Source organism: Dermacentor andersoni, chromosome 8, assembly GCF_023375885.2.
Source record: "Dermacentor andersoni chromosome 8, qqDerAnde1_hic_scaffold, whole genome shotgun sequence".
Classification (NCBI taxonomy): domain Eukaryota; kingdom Metazoa; phylum Arthropoda; class Arachnida; order Ixodida; family Ixodidae; genus Dermacentor; species Dermacentor andersoni.
In genome coordinates, this window is record NC_092821.1 from 33,588,920 (window position 1) to 33,610,090 (window position 21,171).

At 50.5% G+C, this 21,171-nt stretch overlaps 1 protein-coding gene across 1 annotated transcript; it reads left to right on the top strand.

Moving 5' to 3' along the window:
• Nucleotides 1–9,741: 9,741 nt before the first annotated feature.
• Nucleotides 9,742–17,355, top strand: LOC126526459 (uncharacterized). Its single transcript, XM_050174372.2, has 2 exons — nucleotides 9,742–10,086; nucleotides 16,930–17,355. Exons 1-2 carry the CDS (start codon nucleotides 9,784–9,786, stop codon nucleotides 17,176–17,178), a joined length of 552 nt encoding a protein of 183 aa, XP_050030329.2. The 5' UTR covers nucleotides 9,742–9,783; the 3' UTR covers nucleotides 17,179–17,355.
• The last annotated feature ends 3,816 nt before the right edge of the window (nucleotides 17,356–21,171 follow it).

Consider the following 21,171-nt stretch of genomic DNA (forward strand, 5'->3'; position numbering starts at 1 on the left):
GATAGCGGCAAACGCAGTCGGCGATCGTCGAAATCTGATCTTCGGCTGAAGCGCGTTGTCTTTTATACACGAGTCATCGAACCTTCCAGAGTAATCGCTGGTGGCCGTGTGTCTTCCAGAAAGTAGTACACAATTCGTGTCGCGCTTACGAGCAATAAAGAAGGTTCGGGGAAAACCGACAGCGGATAGAACCATCGATAACATTGTCCTCCGCTGAGCGATAACATTCGTTAGAGGATAAAACGCGGTCACCCGACAAACAAGTAAACGTGTCAAAAGGGCCTCTATTAAAAAAGCATCGTCCCGATTCTACAAACAAGAAAGCGAATAGCAAAAGCACACTTAGCAAAGAAAAAGTAACGATGAAATAGAGTCCTAAAGTTTGTCAGCGTTCGTAGAACATCTTAAGCCGCAAAACATGGGCTATTTAAGGTCATGAAGGGCGCCGCTGTGATAGCGAAACGCTGTCTGGGACGACCTCATAATCAAGTGCGCCAATTCGTCGGACGGTCTTGTAGGGTCTGAAACAGCGTCACAGAAGTTTCTCACTAAGAAATCGTCGACGCATTGGGGTCCCAACCAAAACACGGTCGCCAAGCTAGTACTCCAGGTATTGCCGTCGGAGACTGTAGTGCCGGCTTCCGGTCCTCTGCTGATTCTTGAAGCGCAGGCGGGCGAGCTATCGGGCTTCGGCGCTCTGGAGATAGGCGGCGTCATCGAGATTCTCTTCGACAGTGACGTGCGGCAGCATGGCGTCGAGAGTTGTCATCAGGTTCCTTCTGTAAACCAGCTTGAGTGGCGTGATCTGCGTTGTTTCTTCGGTGGCCGTGTTATAAGCGAAGGTTACGTATTGAAAGAAGGCATCTGGCGTCTTTTGATCTACATTGACGTACAGCCTTGCTCAAAAAAACTTTAGGCCGCTGTGGACGGCCGGGCAGCGGCTGTGCTCCGCCATAGGCTCCGCTATCGCGGCGAAGCTATGGCGAAGCCACTGCCGGCGCGCGCCGCGGCTCGGTTGCGCTGAGGATAAAGAAGGCGAGGGTAATATGTCTCTTACCCTCACGCATCCTTTGATAATAGCGCCCGCGAAAATCTAGTGCGGCGATTGCGGCGCGAGCGCCACAGTGGTGAAGCGGAAACCACCCGACCGGCTATCATGCCGTTCGCAGCGTATGCTGAATGAGCGGGTGGAGGTTTCTGGCGACCGCTGTCAAACACGACATGCTCACATTTCGCAATTCCGAGTATCGTAATGATCACTTAACTTTTTCGGGAGAAAATTAATGGAACAACGCTATGTGTAGTCTTGCGCATGCTCGAACACGGGCACTTTGCCAGGAGCTGAGTGCTATATTAAATAATGTGCTACAATGGCAGCTCCTATTTGTCATCATGAATGTCACAAGTAGCAAATTAAGCAAGCATAAGCTTCAGAGTGTCACCTGCATCTCTGGGCGAAACAACGGGGGGGAAGCATGGCTTCAAGGCATCGCGTGCGGTTTGCTCTGTGGTTGCCCCGAACAATTGCAGCTTGCCCTTCTGTTCGACTGTACACTAGCCAAAGTCTCTAGTTTGGTTGAAAGGACGCTAGGTATAACCCATGTGACAAAAAAAAAACTAACTGTGAAGCCCTTTTTCGCAGAGACGAACGACGCCTCAGTACACTACAAACCCAACACCTCTTCCGTGAACCCGTGACAGCGACAGCACCGTCGGCGTGACGCCTTCACTGTGCGAGAATCTGATAATCTTGTGGCCGTGGTCTACCTTACGCGATTCAAACGCATGGTGGGCAATGGAAACGAGATGAACTTACACTGGCCTCATGTGTGTTTGAAAATGATCCCTCACGACAATGAGGCAGTATGCACTAAGGCATCAAAAAAGCCTAGGTCGTGGGCACTTCCCAAAATGCCGAGAGAATGGGTCTAACTTAATCGGCTACTCAGGCAGTGCAAACGTCTTCTAGTTCCGAAAAGTTCTCACAATTTCACTGTGCGTTTATTTAAAGAACTTCAGCGTCGAACACAGTCGTGTGGTCGTTCCTTAGTGGAGAGGTGCGGTCTACATATTGCTACGGCACAATATGCGCGATCACGAAAGGCCAGCAGTGTGAAGACGACGACGACGATTAGAAGCTAGCGCGGGCTGTTGCCTCTTGGCCAAGCGCAGCGTATTTTCCTTGTAAATATATTTGTACATAGCTTTTCGTCTGCGTCTTCCTACGTAACATATCTGGTGGAGGTGGACGTTCCCTGTACCTCGTCACGGAGCTTCGCAGTGGACGGTACGTCGAGCCTTCCTTCATGGCTCCCGGCGACGACAACCCGACTCCGCCGGCTCCGACACCTGCTGCCACTTCGACGACCTACATCACTCTCCCCGCTCCCCGTGATCCTGGCGTATTCTCGGGCCAAGATGGGGAAGACGTCGATGACTGGATCAGCCTGTATGAACACGTCAGCCGCAATAACCGGTGGGACCCTACTATTATGCTCGCCAACGTAGTCTTTTACCTCGGTGGCACACCTCGAGTTTGGTATCGCACGCACGAAGATGAGCTCACCAGTTGGGATTCACTTAAGACACAGCTTCGAGACTTGTTCGGCAACCCCTACGGTCAACAACTTGCCGCGCAGAAGGCGCTTTCCGGCCGTGTGCAGACGTCAACAGAGCCCTATGTCACGTACATTCAGGACGTCTTGGCTCTGTGCCGCAAAGTTGACACCCACATGACTGAGTCAGACAAGGTTTCCCACATCCTCAAAGGCATTGCCGATGACGCCTTCAACTTGCTCGTTTGCAACAACGTAGCGACGGTGGATGCTGTTATAAGAGAGTGCCGCCGCCTGGAACTCGCCAAAAGCCGACGTATTGACCAGCAGTTTGCCCGTCTGCCCAACACCCCAGCGACATCTTCCTGTGCCGACGCTCCTCGTCCCAACAACACTGCCGATGTTACCAGGATCGTCCGGCGTGAGATCGAGGCCGCCTATCCGGCTGCCTTCGACTCCAGTCCCACCAACACATCTGCAGTCACGGTCTCACTGATCCAGGCAGTTGTCCGCCAGGAGTTTGAAAACATGGGTCTTCACACCATCTGCTCGGCCCATCGCCCTAATACCCGCCCGGCTTCTTCGATTTCGCCCCGTCCCGCATCTTCTTACCCACCACGTTTCCGCAACCCATCTGAATGGCGCACTGCTGACGACAAGCCTATTTGTTTCCACTGCCATCGAATCGGGCACATTTCTCGGCACTGTCGTAGTCGCTGGAGTTCCCCGAGCCGGCCTACTTATACTGCCTACTCTCGCCCCTCAGGTGGCCCTTCTCGTCCCTATGCCGCACGCTCCGATAATGCCGCCACTGATTCTCCTGCAACGAACCGCCCCTATTCTCGTTCGCCTTCGCCCCAACGACGACAATCTCGCTCTCCCCAGCCCCGTCGCGCCTATTCGCCGACTCCCTTCGGACGCCGCTCCCAGCCGGAAAACTAGACGATGCAGCGCCTCGAGGTGACGCTGCATTGCTCCCTACGCCGCCAAATCCTCTACTGACTTTGCCCACTCATCTGAACCTTCTTGACGTGCAAGTCGACGGTGTTTCTGTGTCTGCTCTCATAGACACTGGGGCGCATTTGTCCGTAATGAGCGCTGACCTTCGTAAACGGCTCAAGAAAATTATCACGCCCGCCACGACGCCTGTTGTCCGTGTCGCCGATGGTGGAACAGCCCCCGTAATTGGTATGTGTACCGCCCGCGTCTCCTTCGCCGATCGCTCAACAATCGTGCTATTCACAGTCATCGCCCACTGTCCCCACGACATCATCCTCGGCTTAGACTTCCTTTCCGCACATTCTGCTCTCATCGATTGTTCCGCCAGTACTCTCCGCCTTGACCTGCCTGTTCTGGATCCTGCTGAACCACACCCCAGTCGCCTCAGTTCCGCCGACTTCGTTCGCTTGCCACCTTCGGCACTGACCTACGTTGACCTAGTGTCATCCCCACCAGTCCCCGACGGTCACTACATCGCGGCTCCTATGCAAGACGTCCTCCTTACACATGGGATCACAGTACCCCATACAGTTTTATCTATTACGGCGAATTGCGTCTGCCTGCCAGTGGTCAACTTTGGCTTGACGACACGAGTGCTGCCACGTGGGATGTCTTTGGCCCAGCTTTGTTCATTCGAGGATCACTCAGTAGCATCCATTGCAGTAGACGACACTTCATCCGATACTCCTCTACTATCGCAGTCGGCAAATTGTACCATCGCTGACTTACGGAAAATGATTGCCCCCGACTTGCCCTCCGAGCACGCTCGTGAACTCTACCGCGTTCTGTTTTCCTACCACGATATTTTTGATTTTAACGATCGTCCTTTAGCCCAAACTACAGCTGTCAAACATCGCATTAATACCGGCGATGCCCCTCCTATTCATCGCCGCCCGTATCGAGTGTCACCAGCTGAGCGTCAAGTTATTCACGCAGAAGTTCGCAAAATGCTTGCCAAGAACATTATTGAACCATCATATAGTCCATGGGCGTCACCTGTAGTACTGGTCAAAAAGAAGGATGGCTCATGGCGCTTTTGCGTGGATTATCGGCACCTTAACAGGGTTACCAAAAAGGACGTGTATCCCCTACCTCGGATTGATGACGCCCTTGACTGCCTCCACGGTGCTCGCTATTTCTCTTCTATTGACCTTCGCTCCGGCTACTGGCACATTGCCGTGGACGATCTCGACCGCGAGAAGACTGCTTTTGTCACACCCGACGGTCTTTATCAATTCAAAGTGATGCCGTTCGGTCTATGTAACGCCCCTGCCACTTTTGAACGCATGATGGACTCCCTTCTTCACGGTTTCAAGTGGTCCACGTGCCTGTGCTACTTGGACGACGTTATCGTATTCTCCCCAACGTTCGCTACGCACCTCGAGCGCCTCTCAGCAGTCCTGAACGTTTTTCGGCGAGCCGGTCTGCAACTCAACGCATCGAAGTGCCAATTCGGCCGTCGCCAGATTACCGTCCTTGGACATCTCGTTGACGCGAACGGAGTGCAACCGGACCCAGGCAAGATCCATGCTGTTACGCACTTCCCTGTTCCGAAGTGTGTCAAGGATGTGCGCAGCTTCATCGGCCTTTGTTCGTACTTCCGCCGTTTCGTGAGAAATTTCGCCGCCATAGCACGACCACTAACCGACCTTTTGAAAAAAGACGCTCCTTTCCAGTGGGGCGATAACGAGGCCTCTGCATTCTCTCATCTAATCGACATTCTCACAACGCCTCCCGTTTTGGCCCATTTCGATCCTTCTGCGCCTACCGAAGTCCGTACTGATGCCAGCGGTCACGGAATTGGAGCAGTACTGGCACAACGCCAGCGTGGCCACGACCGTGTTATCGCTTACGCCAGCAGGCTCCTCTCACCCGCGGAGCGCAACTATTCCATCACTGAGCGTGAGTGTCTGGCCCTAGTTTGGGCGGTTGCGAAATTCCGCCCATACTTGTATGGCCGATCCTTTTCCGTTGTCACAGACCATCACGCGCTTTGCTGGTTATGCTCACTGAAAGATCCTACAGGAAGACTTGGTCGCTGGGCTTTACGCCTCCAAGAATATTCGTATACTGTCACCTATAAATCTGGCCGACTACACAAGGACGCTGACTGCCTGTCTCGCTACCCGGTCGACGAGCCTGACGACGCCGACAGTAGTAGCCCCAACGGCATTTTCTCTGTCTCTGCCTTCGGTAACATCGCCGATGAGCAGTACCGAGACCTATCGCTGCGAGCACTTATCGAGCGTCTGCGCTCTACACCTACCGACGCATCCGTTCGCCGATATGTCCTCCAGGGTGGCATTCTGTATCGAAGGAACTTCCTCCCTGACGGCTCTGACCTTCTTCTTGTCGTGCCAAAACAGCTACGACAGACTGTGCTCTTTGAGATGCATGACGCACCCACTTCAGGACATCTTGGGGTAACCCGCACGTACGACCGCGTCCGCCGCCGCTTCTATTGGCCTGGTCTCGCTCGCTCCGTTCGACGCTATGTTGCTGCCTGTGATCCCTGCCAGCGTCGGAAGACACCTCAGGTGCTACCTGCCGGTCATCTCCAGCCGATCACCGTCCCTGTGGAACCGTTCTTTCGTGTTGGATTAGACCTGCTCGGTCCCTTTCCCACGTCATCTTCTGGGAACAAATGGGTAGCCGTCGCGACTGATTACGCCACCCGATACGCTATCACTCGGGCTCTCCCTACCAGCTGCGCCACTGACGTCGCGGACTTTCTCTTGCGTGACATTATCTTGCTTCATGGCGCCCCGCGACAGCTGCTTACTGACCGTGGTCGAAACTTCCTCTCGAAAGTTATCGCTGACATTGTGCGTTCCTGCTCCATTCAACACAAACTGACTACTTCATACCATCCTCAAACCAATGGCCTGACAGAGCGGTTAAACCGTACTCTTACCGATATGCTGGCCAAGTACGTTTCCAAGGACCACCACGACTGGGACATTGCCCTTCCTTACGTAACATTTGCGTACAATTCTTCCCGGCACGACACCGCCGGATTTTCTCCCTTTTATCTACTGTACGGTCGCGAACCTACCTTGCCCCTAGACACGGCACTTCCTCCTGCTGCGGTCTCAACAAGCGAGTATGCGCGCGACGCCATCGCCCTCGCTGACCATGCACGCCAGCTTGCCCGTGCTCGACTGACGGCCTCACAGACCACTCAGCAGTGTCAGTACAACGCCCGCCATCGTGACGTACAGTTTTCACCTGGTGCGCTCGTGCTCCTGTGGTCGCCCTCTCGTCACGTCGGACTTTCAGAGAAGCTCCTTTCGCGATACACAGGGCCCTACCGCGTGCTGCGCCAGGTGACGCCTGTGACTTACGAAATTGCTCCTGTGGCCTCAACCTCGTCCTCTCCTGTGGCATCTAGTGATGTCGTACACGTCAGTAGGCTCAAGGCCTACTACACTGCTTCCGAGTCCGATCTTTAGTCGCTCCGGGACGGCGCTTTTGCAGCCGGGGGTAGTGCTACGGCACAATATGCGCGATCACGAAAGGCCAGCAGTGTGAAGACGACGACGACGATTAGAAGCTAGCGCGGGCTGTTGCCTCTTGGCCAAGCGCAGCGTATTTTCCTTGTAAATATATTTGTACATAGCTTTTCGTCTGCGTCTTCCTACGTAACAATATTTTAAATATTGTAACGGTGGCTGCAGGACCTTTCCGGAGGGAGCCTTTGTAGTCGAAATTACTGCTTCTGGTGCTTTTTAAACGAACGATGAGTGAATGGCCCATATTTTACAATGAACCTGGTACAACGCTAGACAGCACTGAGAAATTTCAGGTTTATATTTAATCTTTTGTTTTCATCGCACTCAGAAATACATTGACAATGTATACCTAGAAGAATAATGCGAAGGCTCTCGCCTTTGAATGCGTAGGGTAATAGGAAATTTAAATTATTAGGAAAATCTTTATAGTATGATGCGCTGCATGGAAACCGGGCAGTTTCGCCCAGACCACTGCATTTACTCGCGCGAAGCGCCGTACCACGGCGGCCGCAACACGAGCTCGCAGCTGGCACAACAAACGCCTCACTGGTTTTTACGAGCGCCGTTATCAAAGTATGCCTGAGTAAGAGACATCTTTCCTTCGCCCTTTTTATCCTCGACGCTTTTTTGATGTTCTCGCCAGCTAACGGACGATGTGAACACTAGGCTGTGACGTGCGTCGTGTGGCCACTTTTAGCCAAGTGTCCGCTCTTATTGTATTTCTTGCTCGATTTATCAGCGGTGAAAAACATCATGCATCGTGGGGAGGCAGCACACGGTGGCATTGGACGGCACCGATTACCCGATTATAGTGAGCTTCGTCCAGCTCTCTCAACTGAAGGGATCCGCTGATTTCGCTGTTGCTTCGCGCATTTTCATTCACTTCTCTTCACGGAGCGCCTGTGCTAGATGTCGAAACTTCGAGTATTGACAATGTTTTCACTTTGCTATGTTTCTGAAATAAACCAAGCCCGCGAGGAATGGTAATCTTTCTGTAAGTGCATGAGAGCTAATAAGCACGCAGCCGGATTCGCAAGATAGACGACGAGTATGCATCGCTGAAACGATGTGACGCTCAAGAAATAGCCCGGATGTTTGTTATTTATTTATTTTTTACAGTGAGCATGCCATTTCAGTGCGCGTTTTGCGCCACAGTATGAGTGTCATGTTAGATTGCCGAATGCGCGGAGCTTTTAATCCACTCTCAATCTTTTAAATATACCTGACGAGGGTGTTACTATTTTCTTTTGGCGCATTTCGTCTTGCCCAACAGTGCCAACAGTGATGACAGTGCGCAATAATCTTTTTCGGTCATCTCACTGTAGAGCAAAATTACCTTGTATGGGAATCGTAGATAGTATTGCCCAAATTTTGTAGGTTTGCCATTCGGGTCGATCATGCTGATACCTAGCCCTCAGCATAGCACATACCCACAATAGGGCGCTGATAACAAATCTGGTAGATCCATAGAGCTGCAGGAATTAGGCCAAATGTAAGAAGAGATGAAACTGGTAGGAAAACAATGCTTTATATTTGGGCGTAGTTAAGCTCCTCTCCTTCCCCGATTTCTTTTTCTTCTTCTTCGGGTAAATTAATAAATCGAATGATTTACAAAGATACGACATTAGTGAAACAATTGTCTTACCTCTGCACTTTAAGTAGCTTTCAAAACGAATTATTTACCTTAAGCACAATGACGAATACGCGCCGTGGCAGCGTAGAGGCTTTGGCGTTGGGCTGCTAAGCCCGGGGTCGCGGGTTCAAATCCCGCCCCGGCGGCAGTAATTCTAAGAGTGCGAAATGCAAGAACACCATTTCAACTTTCTTTATTTGGTTAGCTTATTTATAGGTCCTCTCAAAGCCCGTGTTAATAGAGACTTGCCAAATGCTTCGTTCTGAATGTTCGCCTTTACCCCTACACGTTCCGCATAGGGATAGCCGACACCGAAGCAGGTGGTAATTGATGCGACGTGGAAACGTCTCGTTCTTTGCCCGTGCCCGCAGCACAGTGTGGAGGGACAATCGCTTTCCGTCGTGATGAACCAGTAGGACGACCAGCCTTTGTTGGAATAAAGAATTCTGCAACATCGACGCGACTCAAAATCGCATCAGAAGACCGTACAAGCGCAACTGCGTTTTTTGAGATCGACCGGCCTGTGCTTTTTCTTCTTGATTTTTTTTCTTGTTGTTTTTTTTTTTCTGCCCTCACTCTTTGTCGTCTTTACAACCTGTATGTCCCGCACTGAAGTGAAGGGTAGCAAACCGGAAACTCGCCTCTGGTTATCCTTCCTGTCTTGCCTCTCTCTCTCTCGCCTTTACCCCCTTTGTTATGTAGTTGAGTGTACGTCTCAATCCATCCAGTGGGGCGGATCCCCCTCGTGGGTACGAACGATGTTTTGAGCCAACAACAACAGCAACAACAACGACAACAGCACCCGTGTAGCCTGCGTTAGGTGCACGGTAAAGGATCCCAGGTGGACAAAAGCAATCCAGACTCCCCCACAACTTGCGTGCCTGAAAATTATATCGTGATACCCGGGAACTTAATCAATTCTTTTAACAATATGAAATCGGCAGCGCATTGTTCCTGTTGCTTAATGTAACTGACCAACTTCTGCAGTGAATTAAACGCCGCTTGCGCTGCCAACGAGGCCGCGTGCCAAGCCGTATCGGGTAACAGAAAGAGACGACGAAGAAGTGCGGGTCTCGCTGCAAAGATGGCAACCGAAGGGAGGGGGGGAACGGCTGCGGCGACGTGCGCGCACGACCGCAACGCGGGCGACGGCCTTGCGGCGGGTGTCGGGGCTCCGGTATCGACGGTGGCGTTGGCGCGCATTCGTCGGGAGCTCGAAGAGATCCGGTACACGCCGTTGACCAACTGCTCCGCGGGGCCCCTGCACCCCTCAGACCTGTTCAGCTGGACCGCCACCATCGTGGGTCCTGAGGCCACGCCGTACGAAGGAGGCGCCTTCCGGCTCGACATCAGCTTCCCCGCCGACTACCCCTTCAGCCCGCCCATGGTAAGTGTTCTTGCCTACTTAGCATCTTGTTATTGCATTGCAGAACGCGTGGGCATTAATCGCTGCTGCTGCGTTCCAGCGAGGAGGTGGCTGGCTGCCTGTTCTTATAACTCCCATGCAGATCGTGTTCCAACATGATAGGTTCAGCTTTCACTGCAGCTGCCGTAATGAGACCGCCTCCCCCCCCCCCGCCCTGCCCCCCCCCCCGCCCGTGCACCTTGACCCCGCTCAAAAAGTAAAGGGCTTCGCGCATGTTCGAACGCTTGCCGCGCATTCTGCTTACTTTTAGTGAATGTCGCTTGAGGGAACTCGACTTGCCGCCCAAGGAATGCCACGCGCGTTTCCTCGCTACGTTGGATGTACATGTACCTTTACAGAGTTCCAAACAACCTTATTGAAAGGAATGCGAAAATATGCGCGCTACAAATGCTTGCGCAGAACTTTCAGAGCAAGAAAATAATTACGCTTAAGATTGCATTCGTGTGGGAATGCGAAAGCATAACTTTTGTAGATGTCGGAACTCCATGAGCGCGCTCATGCTGTACACTCGTGACGTGGCGCCACTTTCTCCCGATTGGCTCCGCCGTCACGTGCCCAATGACGCACGCACTAGACAACACTTTCAGGCAGCCAGATGGCTGTGAGGGGACGTGTGCAAATGACGCACGCACTATACTTCGTTCCATGCATAGCAGTCAACGCTGTGGAGGCTACAGAGAGACTTCTTGCAAAGGCTTTGTTCGCAATTGGATATGGTTCGATGTTTTTTTACCGCAATTGTGCGCAACTGCTTATACATAGACTCAGTATTGAATGAAACAAGTTTTGGTCCTTAGAAACAATCACACTGTTGTATACGGCTACTAATGTGTTGTTTTAGACATCGACGATGGAAAAACATAGGAGCGAGCATTCCGATCACGCAGCCAGCCTTGGCAAGCGAACGCTCGTGAAGCCACAGTGGTGGCCCAACACGCGACCTCTTGCGTCGAGATCATGGAGCAAGAATCGAGATTTTCTGGGACCTTTGGTTCCCCGTTGATATGCCAGTAGTTTTTGTTCGGTGCACGTTTGTTCGGCTGCCTTGCCGTGGTTCTGCTTGCAGAGCGGGAACACTAAAACCAACCGCGAACTTTGAAATGTGATCACGTGTTGGGCCACCGGGATATGTATATAGCCGCGTTTACATGAATGCGACAACTGGCGCATCGCATCACATCAACTTTCTAGCGCATCGCATCCGTGTAAACGGGCCTAATGCGCTAGGAAATCGCGTCACATTAATGCGCCAGACCGAGGTGGATTGAGACGAGTAAGTCGACTTTCGCAATGCATGTAAACGCGATCGCATCGCATTAGGAACTCTGGGAAATTGAATGTGCTGCTGATCAGCTGCGCTCGCCGAGCTGCAGCGTGGCGTGGCGCCAAACGCGTCCGAAAGCGCTGCTTTACCTTCTACGTGAGACGCTCGCCGAGCTGCGGCGCGGCGCCGGAAGCGTCTGATGCGCTGCTCTGCCTTTCGACGTGCGACGCCGCGCGCGCCACCATCGCACCAAGGGTAATGCGCCACATGTAAACGCTGGCGCATCGCATTACTGGTGATGCGCTACTGGCGCATTCTGTCGCATTCATGTAAACGCGTATGGGCAACCAGCGCTAAAATTTCGCGCGCCAATTGCAGAGCCTTAACAGACAGCCTGGCGAGCGGTGGGCACAGTTTACAGTCGCACATTCTACGAATTTGCATCGCCAAATTCACCGCTCATTTTGAAGCACATGCGTCCAGCAACTGATCTGTCTGGGTACCGACATGCTAGAACGCAACAGCGCATATGCGCTCCTCGCATCCCACATGGCCGTGGACAGAACTTGGCTGGGCGCATCGGGCTCAGCAAGCATTGATAAAGGCGCGTGTGCGTTATTGCTAAATATGTCGTGCCATCCTCGTGTCCTGCCTACCGGTCGGTGCCAGCATATTTTAGTTACACACTCAAACTGCCGTAGCGCCTCCTGGTCAGCGCTGGTTCCCCTATTGCGGTGTGCTCCCTCCTATCTTTCTCGTTCCTCCATGGTTTTAGATCATCTTAATTTTTGTTGTTCTTTTCGGCTTCTTATTTGCAACCCGTCGGACGAGCCTCACGTGCATGCTCGCGCGTGCGAACGCTGTTGGCGTGCAGCGAAGCACACACGGAACGCGCGGAGTGATAACTTTTCTTGATCGAACTTCTTGCGTAGCTTCCACAACATTAACTTCTATGTATGGAACGGAGCATAGGCTAACCTTTATTCAGCCAGAACCATGGAGCCGTCGTGGCATCAGGGAAGCGTTCTCGTCTCGCACCCTGCAGAGCCGGATTCGATTGCTACCCAGACAGAAATTTTCATATCTTCTTTTGAAGGCCGTAATTATAGTTTGTTTACAGTAACCTTCCTGAGTAAGATGACATCAATCCGAACGTTTCGTAACGTCCTTGCGCCGTCGGCCATTTTTGATACCGTATTTCGGTCACGCTAACAAATCTTCGCGTAACGGGGCACATACTGCTTTCGCAATAAAAGCAAAGCCTGAGCTTGACTTGTGGCTACTAGGCATGTTTGACAAGCGATTTAGTTTCAAATGTAGGCCATAGAGAAAGAAAAAAAAGTTAAGAGCGGACACTCCCATACACCTCCAGCGGCCCAATCGACCCTAGCGCGCCTGGCGGTTGGTGAGAGCCACTGGCCTGCACTTCCTGTTTCGGTTTGGCTGGCGCGAAATTTGGATTACCCCCGCGTAACTGACGTTACGCTGTAGCGGAAGCTCGTCATTTCAGACCACTTTTCGTCACCCAAATGGCAACGCTTTTATTTGTCGTTTTGGTTTAGCGATTCCATATTTTGTCGAGTTCAATGTTTAGTGTGAATTGAGGTCATGACGCAATTTTTATTTCGATTAGGTTATAACAGATGGAGATAGAGCTAATCATAATTCACTACGGCTTTATCCATCGCGCTTGTCTTCCGTGTTTTGGTGCAAGTGGTCATATATATCAAAGAGGCAGAGTTTCTGCAATGTCTTTATTCCAAGGCAAGATAGGCTTCTTCTGGGTTCTGCCGTTGTTAAAGCACCACGACACACAGCAGTAGCTGCCGTAGCTTGGATCGCCGGACAGCATGGCATCAGCACGGTCTGAAAATGTCAATAAGTGCACGCTTCGTTAATTACCCAAAACATATGTACACGTCGCAACTGAACCAGGAAACCGCTTTGAATGAATAGCGAACCGATGCACAATATAAAACCACCGACACATTCAGACCTCTGACCCATAAAACTCGGACTTACAAGGATAAATGTTAAGACCCCGTACAGGGTGTTTAAATGTTCCCAGGCCGCCATCCTATTTAAACCCATGGCATCGCGACCTGTGAACTTTTGGACACCCCTGTACGTACTCAGTATAAGGGGTACATTGGTAGGCAAAATAGCAGTTCACATAGGCGTAGTAAAGATAAATTCGAAACGTCCAAATACGAGGCCTTTGTTCAAATGTGCGCCACTCCACGCCTACGCGACAATACGTTGAGCAATGTATTGCGCCACGAAAAAATGGTAAGCAACCGAAAGTTACTAGAATGCGCAGTACTTCCCAACACGGCCGCCGCAATAAGTACATGCAGTAGTCATTGGGGACTTTTCCCCACCGTTACTTTTCTGTGTAAACAAACCGCACGGACGTATGCACCACCGTCCGTCCGTGCGCCGTAGATACACACCTCGCTGCAGTACAAAACGCAATAAGCTACGCTCGCTGTTTATGTCACATGCCATTGTTTGCAAGCAATATTATTAAAATATTCCGGAGCCCTTAGTATAGGGGAGACGCGCAAGCAAAGCTTGGCTATATCGTGCCTAACGTCCTGCTCTTCTTTATTTAGGTAGCGCCCGTCCCCGGAACGCCGCTTTCGGTCTGAATCGGCGTGGCGTCTTTTACGTTCTTTCCAGCGTTCGTCAGCCTCTAGAACGGCCCAACGAAAGGACCGTCATTCATCACGCGATCATGTAAACGCGGGTTAGGAATTCAATTTTCTCGAAACCGGAATTTTCCTGAAATGTGCAATTCCTGATATTGACCTTAAGCGTTGTCCAGCAGATCGTTTTTAGTTCCCCAACACGAACTATTTCAATGAAACGCCGATACCGTAGTTATCGCAAACAGCGCTGGACAAGAACGGTTTACCCTCTCAAACCGAGACGCAGCGTCTCGATGGCGTCTGACAAGCTGCGAGTCGCAGCGCAGTGCACAGCTGTGAACCGGTGCAAGTTAATGACAGTTTCGCGTTGCTTCTCGATTTTCATGGAACGCAACCAACAAATATTATTCCGTTCTCGGTGGGGCTAGCAAGAAAGTACATGGTACAGCCCTCTCATTACGCGTTCCTTGAGTGGGCATGCTTTTCGCATTGTTCGCATCTAGCCGCCTCATATAGAGCCGCGAACTGTTTTTTTTTTAGCGAACCTCGTCGCACTCACAAGCCAGTTACTCGAAGCTTCGCTTGAAAACGTGACTCACCTGTCTCACACACGAAAACACCGCCGCAGCCGACTTCACGAAAGTTTCCCGCTGACACGTCACTGGTACACGAATCGTTGATTTCTTCTCGATGGACGAATGTAGATTGGTGTTGATGGCAGTACGGATGAAGAACAAAAATCACGGAAGTTGTCTTGGATAAATTCTGTTTTTATGTAAAAGAAACGCGCCAAATTGGGGCGTATAATTATTATTTTGTAGAACGATTGAGCAGAACTCATTAAAACTTTTTTTTTTTTTGCGCCTGCGTCCTCTGGCGTTTGGTGAGAGCACTAGTTCGTTACGTAACCGTGACGTAGTTCCTGAGGCCAGATTTCTCGGAGTGTCCGCTCTTAGTCTTTTTCTTTCTCTATGTGTAGGCTTTAAACTCCAGAAATATCACATATTGATATCGCAATGGATGGCTCTGTGGTACTGTGAACCGTCTGCGCTTTTGTATTGCACACCTACATCATATTAAACAAGCGCTCTTGTATTCTCCTCACGTAGTAATACGGTAGCTACGGCTGGGAATACAATCCACGACCTTCTTCACAGCAGCACGACCATATGATCATATGTTGACATTTTATGGTCATGTTTAGAATATAGGCAGTTATTATGCTGTGGCAACTAGAGAACAGCAACTACTTCTTCGCTTTTAGATATAAACTTCTGCTGAAAGTTTTGCAGTCATCGTGCAATACAGGAGTAACGCAATAAAGGGAACTGTAGCTTGCGAAATTGCAAAACCTGCAGAAAAATATAGAAGTGTTCGATTTTTTCCACTAAATTGAGAATGCCTCGGAAAAGGGAAATTATGCCCATGACTTGCAAATCTTCATTTCTGCAGGCTGCAAAAATGGCGCAGTACTGTACAGCAGAAAGGAGCAGACAAGAGTCTTTGACCATGCGTGTGAGCGAACAATCAGACGTATTCTAGTCACTGTTCTTTATTATGCTGCGAGTATATCTGGGCGAAACCTCTTTAAATTTTTGTGCAGCAGTTTAGCTCGGTAAACAAAGTCACAAGGTCACAAAGCTTTTTTTTTTTGCTCCATGGCCACTTCTTATGAAAGAAAAGAAAGTGCGAAAAAAAAGCCCTTTCTGAGAAACTGCAGACATGAAAGACGAGAAATGGACCACATAACTTGCAATGGCACACGCGCGTATTAGGCGAAAAGCAGAATGCTAGCTTTGCGGTTTACGAAGATACCACATGACGCGTCATTTTGAAGGCAATCATTAGGCACTTTTAGTTGGGCGTCCGCAACCACCCACGTGCGCAGGGCGCGAGGTTGTGCGTGAGTAGGGTAGCACGCGCGCACGATACGGCAATAGTTGGCCGGACGCAAAAGCTGGCAAAGGGATTGCTGACTTGCACGCGTAGGAACCAGTAGTGTGCTACTCGGCGCTGCCATATGTCACCTTCTGAGACTGTGTAGCCAATATCAGCGGCTACGAAGTCAAACTACAAGCCGGAGTCGTATCTTCGGCAAGAACGATATCGAAAAATGCGCTCTCGTGTACACGCGAGAACACGCGAGAACGTCCCTCAAAAGCCGCCGCCGAGGGGGCAGTGGACGCTACGCAGCTTTGAAAAAGCTGCGGGCGCACGCAAGATACCGCGCGTGTTCCTGCGTAGTGCGCATGCGCACCGACGCCTCCGCGGGTTTGATGCGCAAGCATAGCTGCTGCGGACGCCCAACTAAAACTCTGTTATCCGGAATACGGTAAGCTTTCAATGGTTTCAAGTGACTCGGCATGACACGCGTCTACGTATATGCTGTAGAGCGTTGCTGGCATAGTGCATTTCTTTATCGTGAGGTTTCGCGCATTCGGCCCCGCATTGGTCGATGTATACCCATGGTATACCTCCTGCAGCCCAGGAGCGCCGTAATGCGCGTACGGCGGTCTGTGCGATACTGAGGCTACGCGGAATCTCCCGTAGGTGATCGCATCTCCGAAGGAGACAGCTATAGAACACCGCCCTTGGCTCGCTGACCTGAGAAGCTTCGCTGCATTCTTATTTTTTTTTATTTATTTATTTACAAATACTGCACGCCCTATTCGGGCCCAAGCAGGAGTGGTTACATCAATAGTAACAAACAAGGCTGGAAATAATAAAAAAAAATAGAATACAGAACAATAATAAAGATATATAAAATATAATATACAGGAACATCAGCCTTTGAAATTTAGACGTATCAACATAAATACGATAGAACGCCGAGTCCATTCCCACGCAGTGTTTCTTTGTGTTGCAAGCCCTGCGTGCATTTTTTCGCAGGTGAAATTTACCACCAAGATTTACCACCCGAACATCATCGCCGACGAGTTCATCTGCCTCGACATCCTGAAGACGCGTTGGACGCCGGCCCTGACCATATCGGACGTATTGCTCTCCATCTGGTGTCTGCTCAAGGAGCCGAATTTCGAGGAGCCCGCCGATCCGGAGGTCGCTGCCGCGTACGACGAGAACCGCTCACTGTACGAGAGCACGGCGCGCAAGTGGACTTCCGATCACGCGATGCTTTAGTGGCGCCGTCAGCGCGTCGCTTTACGCAGGGCATGTTGACAACACCATTAGACGAACAGATCGAGCCGGCCGGTGAGGTCAGCCCGAGTTTACTCGGGCAAACGAGACATTCGTGCGGTGCTAGTGGTGAGCCCTGGTTAAAATAAATGACGGGGCTGCTTTCCCTCTTTCCATTTATTCGACCGGCGTCATCGTTGATAGCAATCAGAGTAACACCTGTTTGTTTGCGCTGTTCACCGCATTTGGATTACGCTTAGTAATCCACGTGGAGTCGGCGAGCGTGGTTCATAGTTGTGGCACGGTGGACTGCTTGCAAACTTGGAGTTGCACGAAACGGGTGCACTGAAACCCAAGGGTCATTTAGGTGTAATACAGTACGAGAAAGGCCGCGGAGCAGTCATCCCCTTCCTCACATGAGATACCTTGACTTACCTCTTGCCAGATAGTGTTAGAAGGGAACTATTCCAAATAAAAACACGTAAATGCATTTTTCAATTAATTTCCAAACACATTTAAAGATTGCAAGTAGCAAAGTGCCGATAGCGGGCGAGGTTAACACGCCATGCAATGATGGCACAGCTTGATTTTGATGGCTATGGCGTGGCGCTGCTAAGCTCGAGGTCGCCGGTTTGATCCCTGCTGAGACAGCCACTGTCGGACAGCGGCGAAATGTAAACACGCTCTTGCATGATCCATTGAATGCTTCTTAAAGATCCCCGGGTGGTCAAAATTAATCCGGAGCCTGAGATTATGACATGCTTCATAATCAGGCCGTGGTTATTGCATGTCAAACCCCACAATATTACTAAAATTTGTAATTATTCGGGTGCTTTTATGAAGGAACATTAAGGAAGACCGGAATCGCAGCCTCCACTATAACTTAAGCGCTTGCGTATTGTGACAATTGGTGGTGCTTCCGACAACTCTGTTTTAAAGCATACGTACAGTGCATCATTCAACCATCTAACTGAAGGAAAATTTTTTAACATAGCGTTTTACAGCCTTCGACCCGTGCTCGGCCTTCTCGGTTGTCGTTGGAAAACAGATGCATACACAACTCATACGTCTGAATCGCATCAACGGAAGCTGTAATGAAATATATATTTGAATTATATACATGTAAATACAAATCATATCAACGGTCAAGAATGGGCTCCAGCGAGAACACCCAAAACGGAAAGCTCAAATATAATGAATTAAGGAAGTCGAAGAAGGCAAGAAATATATTACAATATTCCATTAAGGGGACTGTGTCATCTAGAGATGTAAAAAATCACCGACGATTACAATACTCGCTAATGCGAATTTTGAGCGCCGCTGTTTAGGTCTTTCGAATACGCGTTATATTGTAGCAGAGAAATTGATTCTGAATGATAGGACACTCTTGGCGGCGACGCTGAGCCTCTGCTCGGGCAGCTAGTTAAGGAGTTGCGGCTGACGATGCACTTCCACCGGTTGTGTCGCTCATTGTTCCAAAAGAACTTGTTGATACTATTTTGTATTATGATTATATTGTCATGTGGTAGTGACAATGAAAAACGAGAGGGTGTCGAAAGTGTGATTTCTAAATTTTAACCCTTTGTTTGGGAGAACTTGTGCCCAGCGAAACAAGTAACAGTCAAGCACAGTGATTGCGCGAGCAGAGACGGCGATCGTCGAGAATCTGACCTGCAGGTCAAGTGCGTCGTCTCTTTACATGACTCGTCGAAGGTTCCAGCGTAATCCCTGGTGCCCGCGTGGCATCCAGAAAGTACTACACAATTCGCGTCGCACATGTAATCAGATTACAAAAAGCTTTGGCCACAACAACCAACGGAACTATTCATAACATTCGAGATACGTCTGATACATGCAGGCTCGTCGTGCGTTGAGGGATAAATAACATTTCTTAGCCGGTGAAAAGCAGTCAGCGATGGAAGATAAAGCCAACAGACGACGGACGGTACTCTGGCGCCATCTTGTAGCGATCGTCGCAGAACCCGTCTTGCACCGCACTACGCTTTTCTTCTCACGCTTTCGGCACGACATCCTCCTGTGCTTTCCTCCTCGCGCTCTCTTTGCTAGCGCCACATTTCATTCCGCGCTGTGCTCCACGTTCACTCTTTCATCCATGTTGTGCTCGTTCGCTTGTTTACGCCACCGACGCCGAGGCTCACCGCAGGAACGGTTGCCTAAGAGCTGCGCTCACCAGCTGCATTGGGGGCGCATTAAAGGTCCGCAGGTGGTCAAAATTATTGCGCAGTCCCACACTTCGGCTGCCTAATAACCAGATCGTAGTTCTGGCCCGTAAAACCCCAGAATTTAACATTAATTTAGAGTAACATATGAATCCAACTATATCCACAGGTTTTATGTGTCCTGCGCAGTACCCTAGAATAACCGGCCTTTTTGGCACTCGCGTGAAGTTTGATAGATATTTTGTTCTGATTGTCATGGTTAAGTAGAGGCACCACGTGCCGGCTCAAGGCCAACGTAGGCCCGCGTATGGTGATGTAGTGTTCATGTGGTCAGGTGAATTTCCGTGCCAGACAGGCGGATGGTCGATTATCTGCTCTTCCTGAACGGCCGCTTTCTTGCTGTCTGCTGTAATAGTAGATTTAAAAGCAGAAAAAATTGTTCGCACCACTGTAAACATGGGTTTAAGTGGTTACCATTCCCTTTTAATTGCGCCTTTTATTTGTATCCCTGCAACTGCAAAGAACCGTGATCCCATCTGATACACGTAAATAAACCTAACGAATTCATCCTGTGCGGTGAAAAGTGTCATCGGCGCCCTCAGCCTCCAGAGCGGTGTGTCACACTATAACGTCCAAAATGTAAAAGTGGTTCGGGCGTTAAATGCAGAGCATATGGAACGTGTAAACGCTCCTAGTGTTTATTGTTTCGGATGGGATCGACTTCTGCCTTTCGTAAACATTGTGACGTCATGGCCCGTGCGCAAACAGAAGTGCGAGACATGTGCAAAGAGCTGATGGGCAGAACATTTCCCTCGCACCATGGCTGTCAAGGCAATCTGCCGCGACAGATAGGTCCCAGTAGTTGGTTTCGCTGCCAGTAGCTGCCCGTCAGCCTTGCGTTTAGCAACTCTCTGTCAGCGGTGAGCAGTACCTGGCTATTTTCCTTATAGACGGCAGGAAAAACGATCTGAAATGTTGGCCAAATGCGTGAATTGGTGGCATACATATGCAGCTCGTTAACGCGCCTGGACCTATCCGCCGTGGTGTCTTCTGGCTACGGTATTGCGCTGCTAAGCACGAGGTCGCCGGATTAAGGGCCTGCCACAGCGGCCTTAATTTAACGGGGGCGAAATGTATGCATCCGTATACGGTGCACTGGTGGAGGAGGAGGACGAATAAACCTTTATTTTTGAAACAGCACCACGGGCTAAGCCCCCGTTCTACTCTAGGTGGGAGGTCTCCTCTTTCCAGAAACCCTCTGGCCTTCGCTGCCCCCTTGGCCCTGGTGACGAGGCGTCGTTGTTGTACCATGTCCTACGAGACGAGCTTGGCTTCCCACGTTCCTATGAGATCTTCGCTCTCTTGTGTGGTGTTAGAACTGTTGTAACGCCGTGCACTAGATGCACGTTCAATAATCCATGGTGCTAAAATTAATCTAACTGCGTCCCCCACTAAGTCCCACTACGGCATGCCTCACAGTGAGGTCGTGGTTTCGGCACGTAATACCCCACAGTTTTCACGCCTGTACCCTACGCTACAGAATAATGACATCGTTCCGTTCGCTTGTCATGAAGGGACATGCGCGGATATATGTTTGGGCTCGCTGAGCTTTGCGGGTGCAGACCATTGACATCTACGGTCTTGATGAAAGGCTGGATCACGATAGAATGGATCCGGATCAACCAAACTCACGATCGGAAAGGCTCGTGTAGCAGCACCCGAGCCGTATCTTGCTCGGCCACGGTCGCAATTACTGATACGACAAAAACATCAATGGATGCGGCAGACGGTTTAAAGGCGGTTTCGCTGTAGTAGC

Coding starts and splice junctions, on each gene's coding strand:
- LOC126526459 (XM_050174372.2), top strand. CDS start 9,784: ATGGCAACCGAAGGGAGGGGGGGAACGGCTGCGGCGACGTGCGCGCAC. Junction 10,087..16,929: donor ACCCCTTCAGCCCGCCCATG/GTAAGTGTTCTT, acceptor ATTTTTTCGCAG/GTGAAATTTACCACCAAGAT.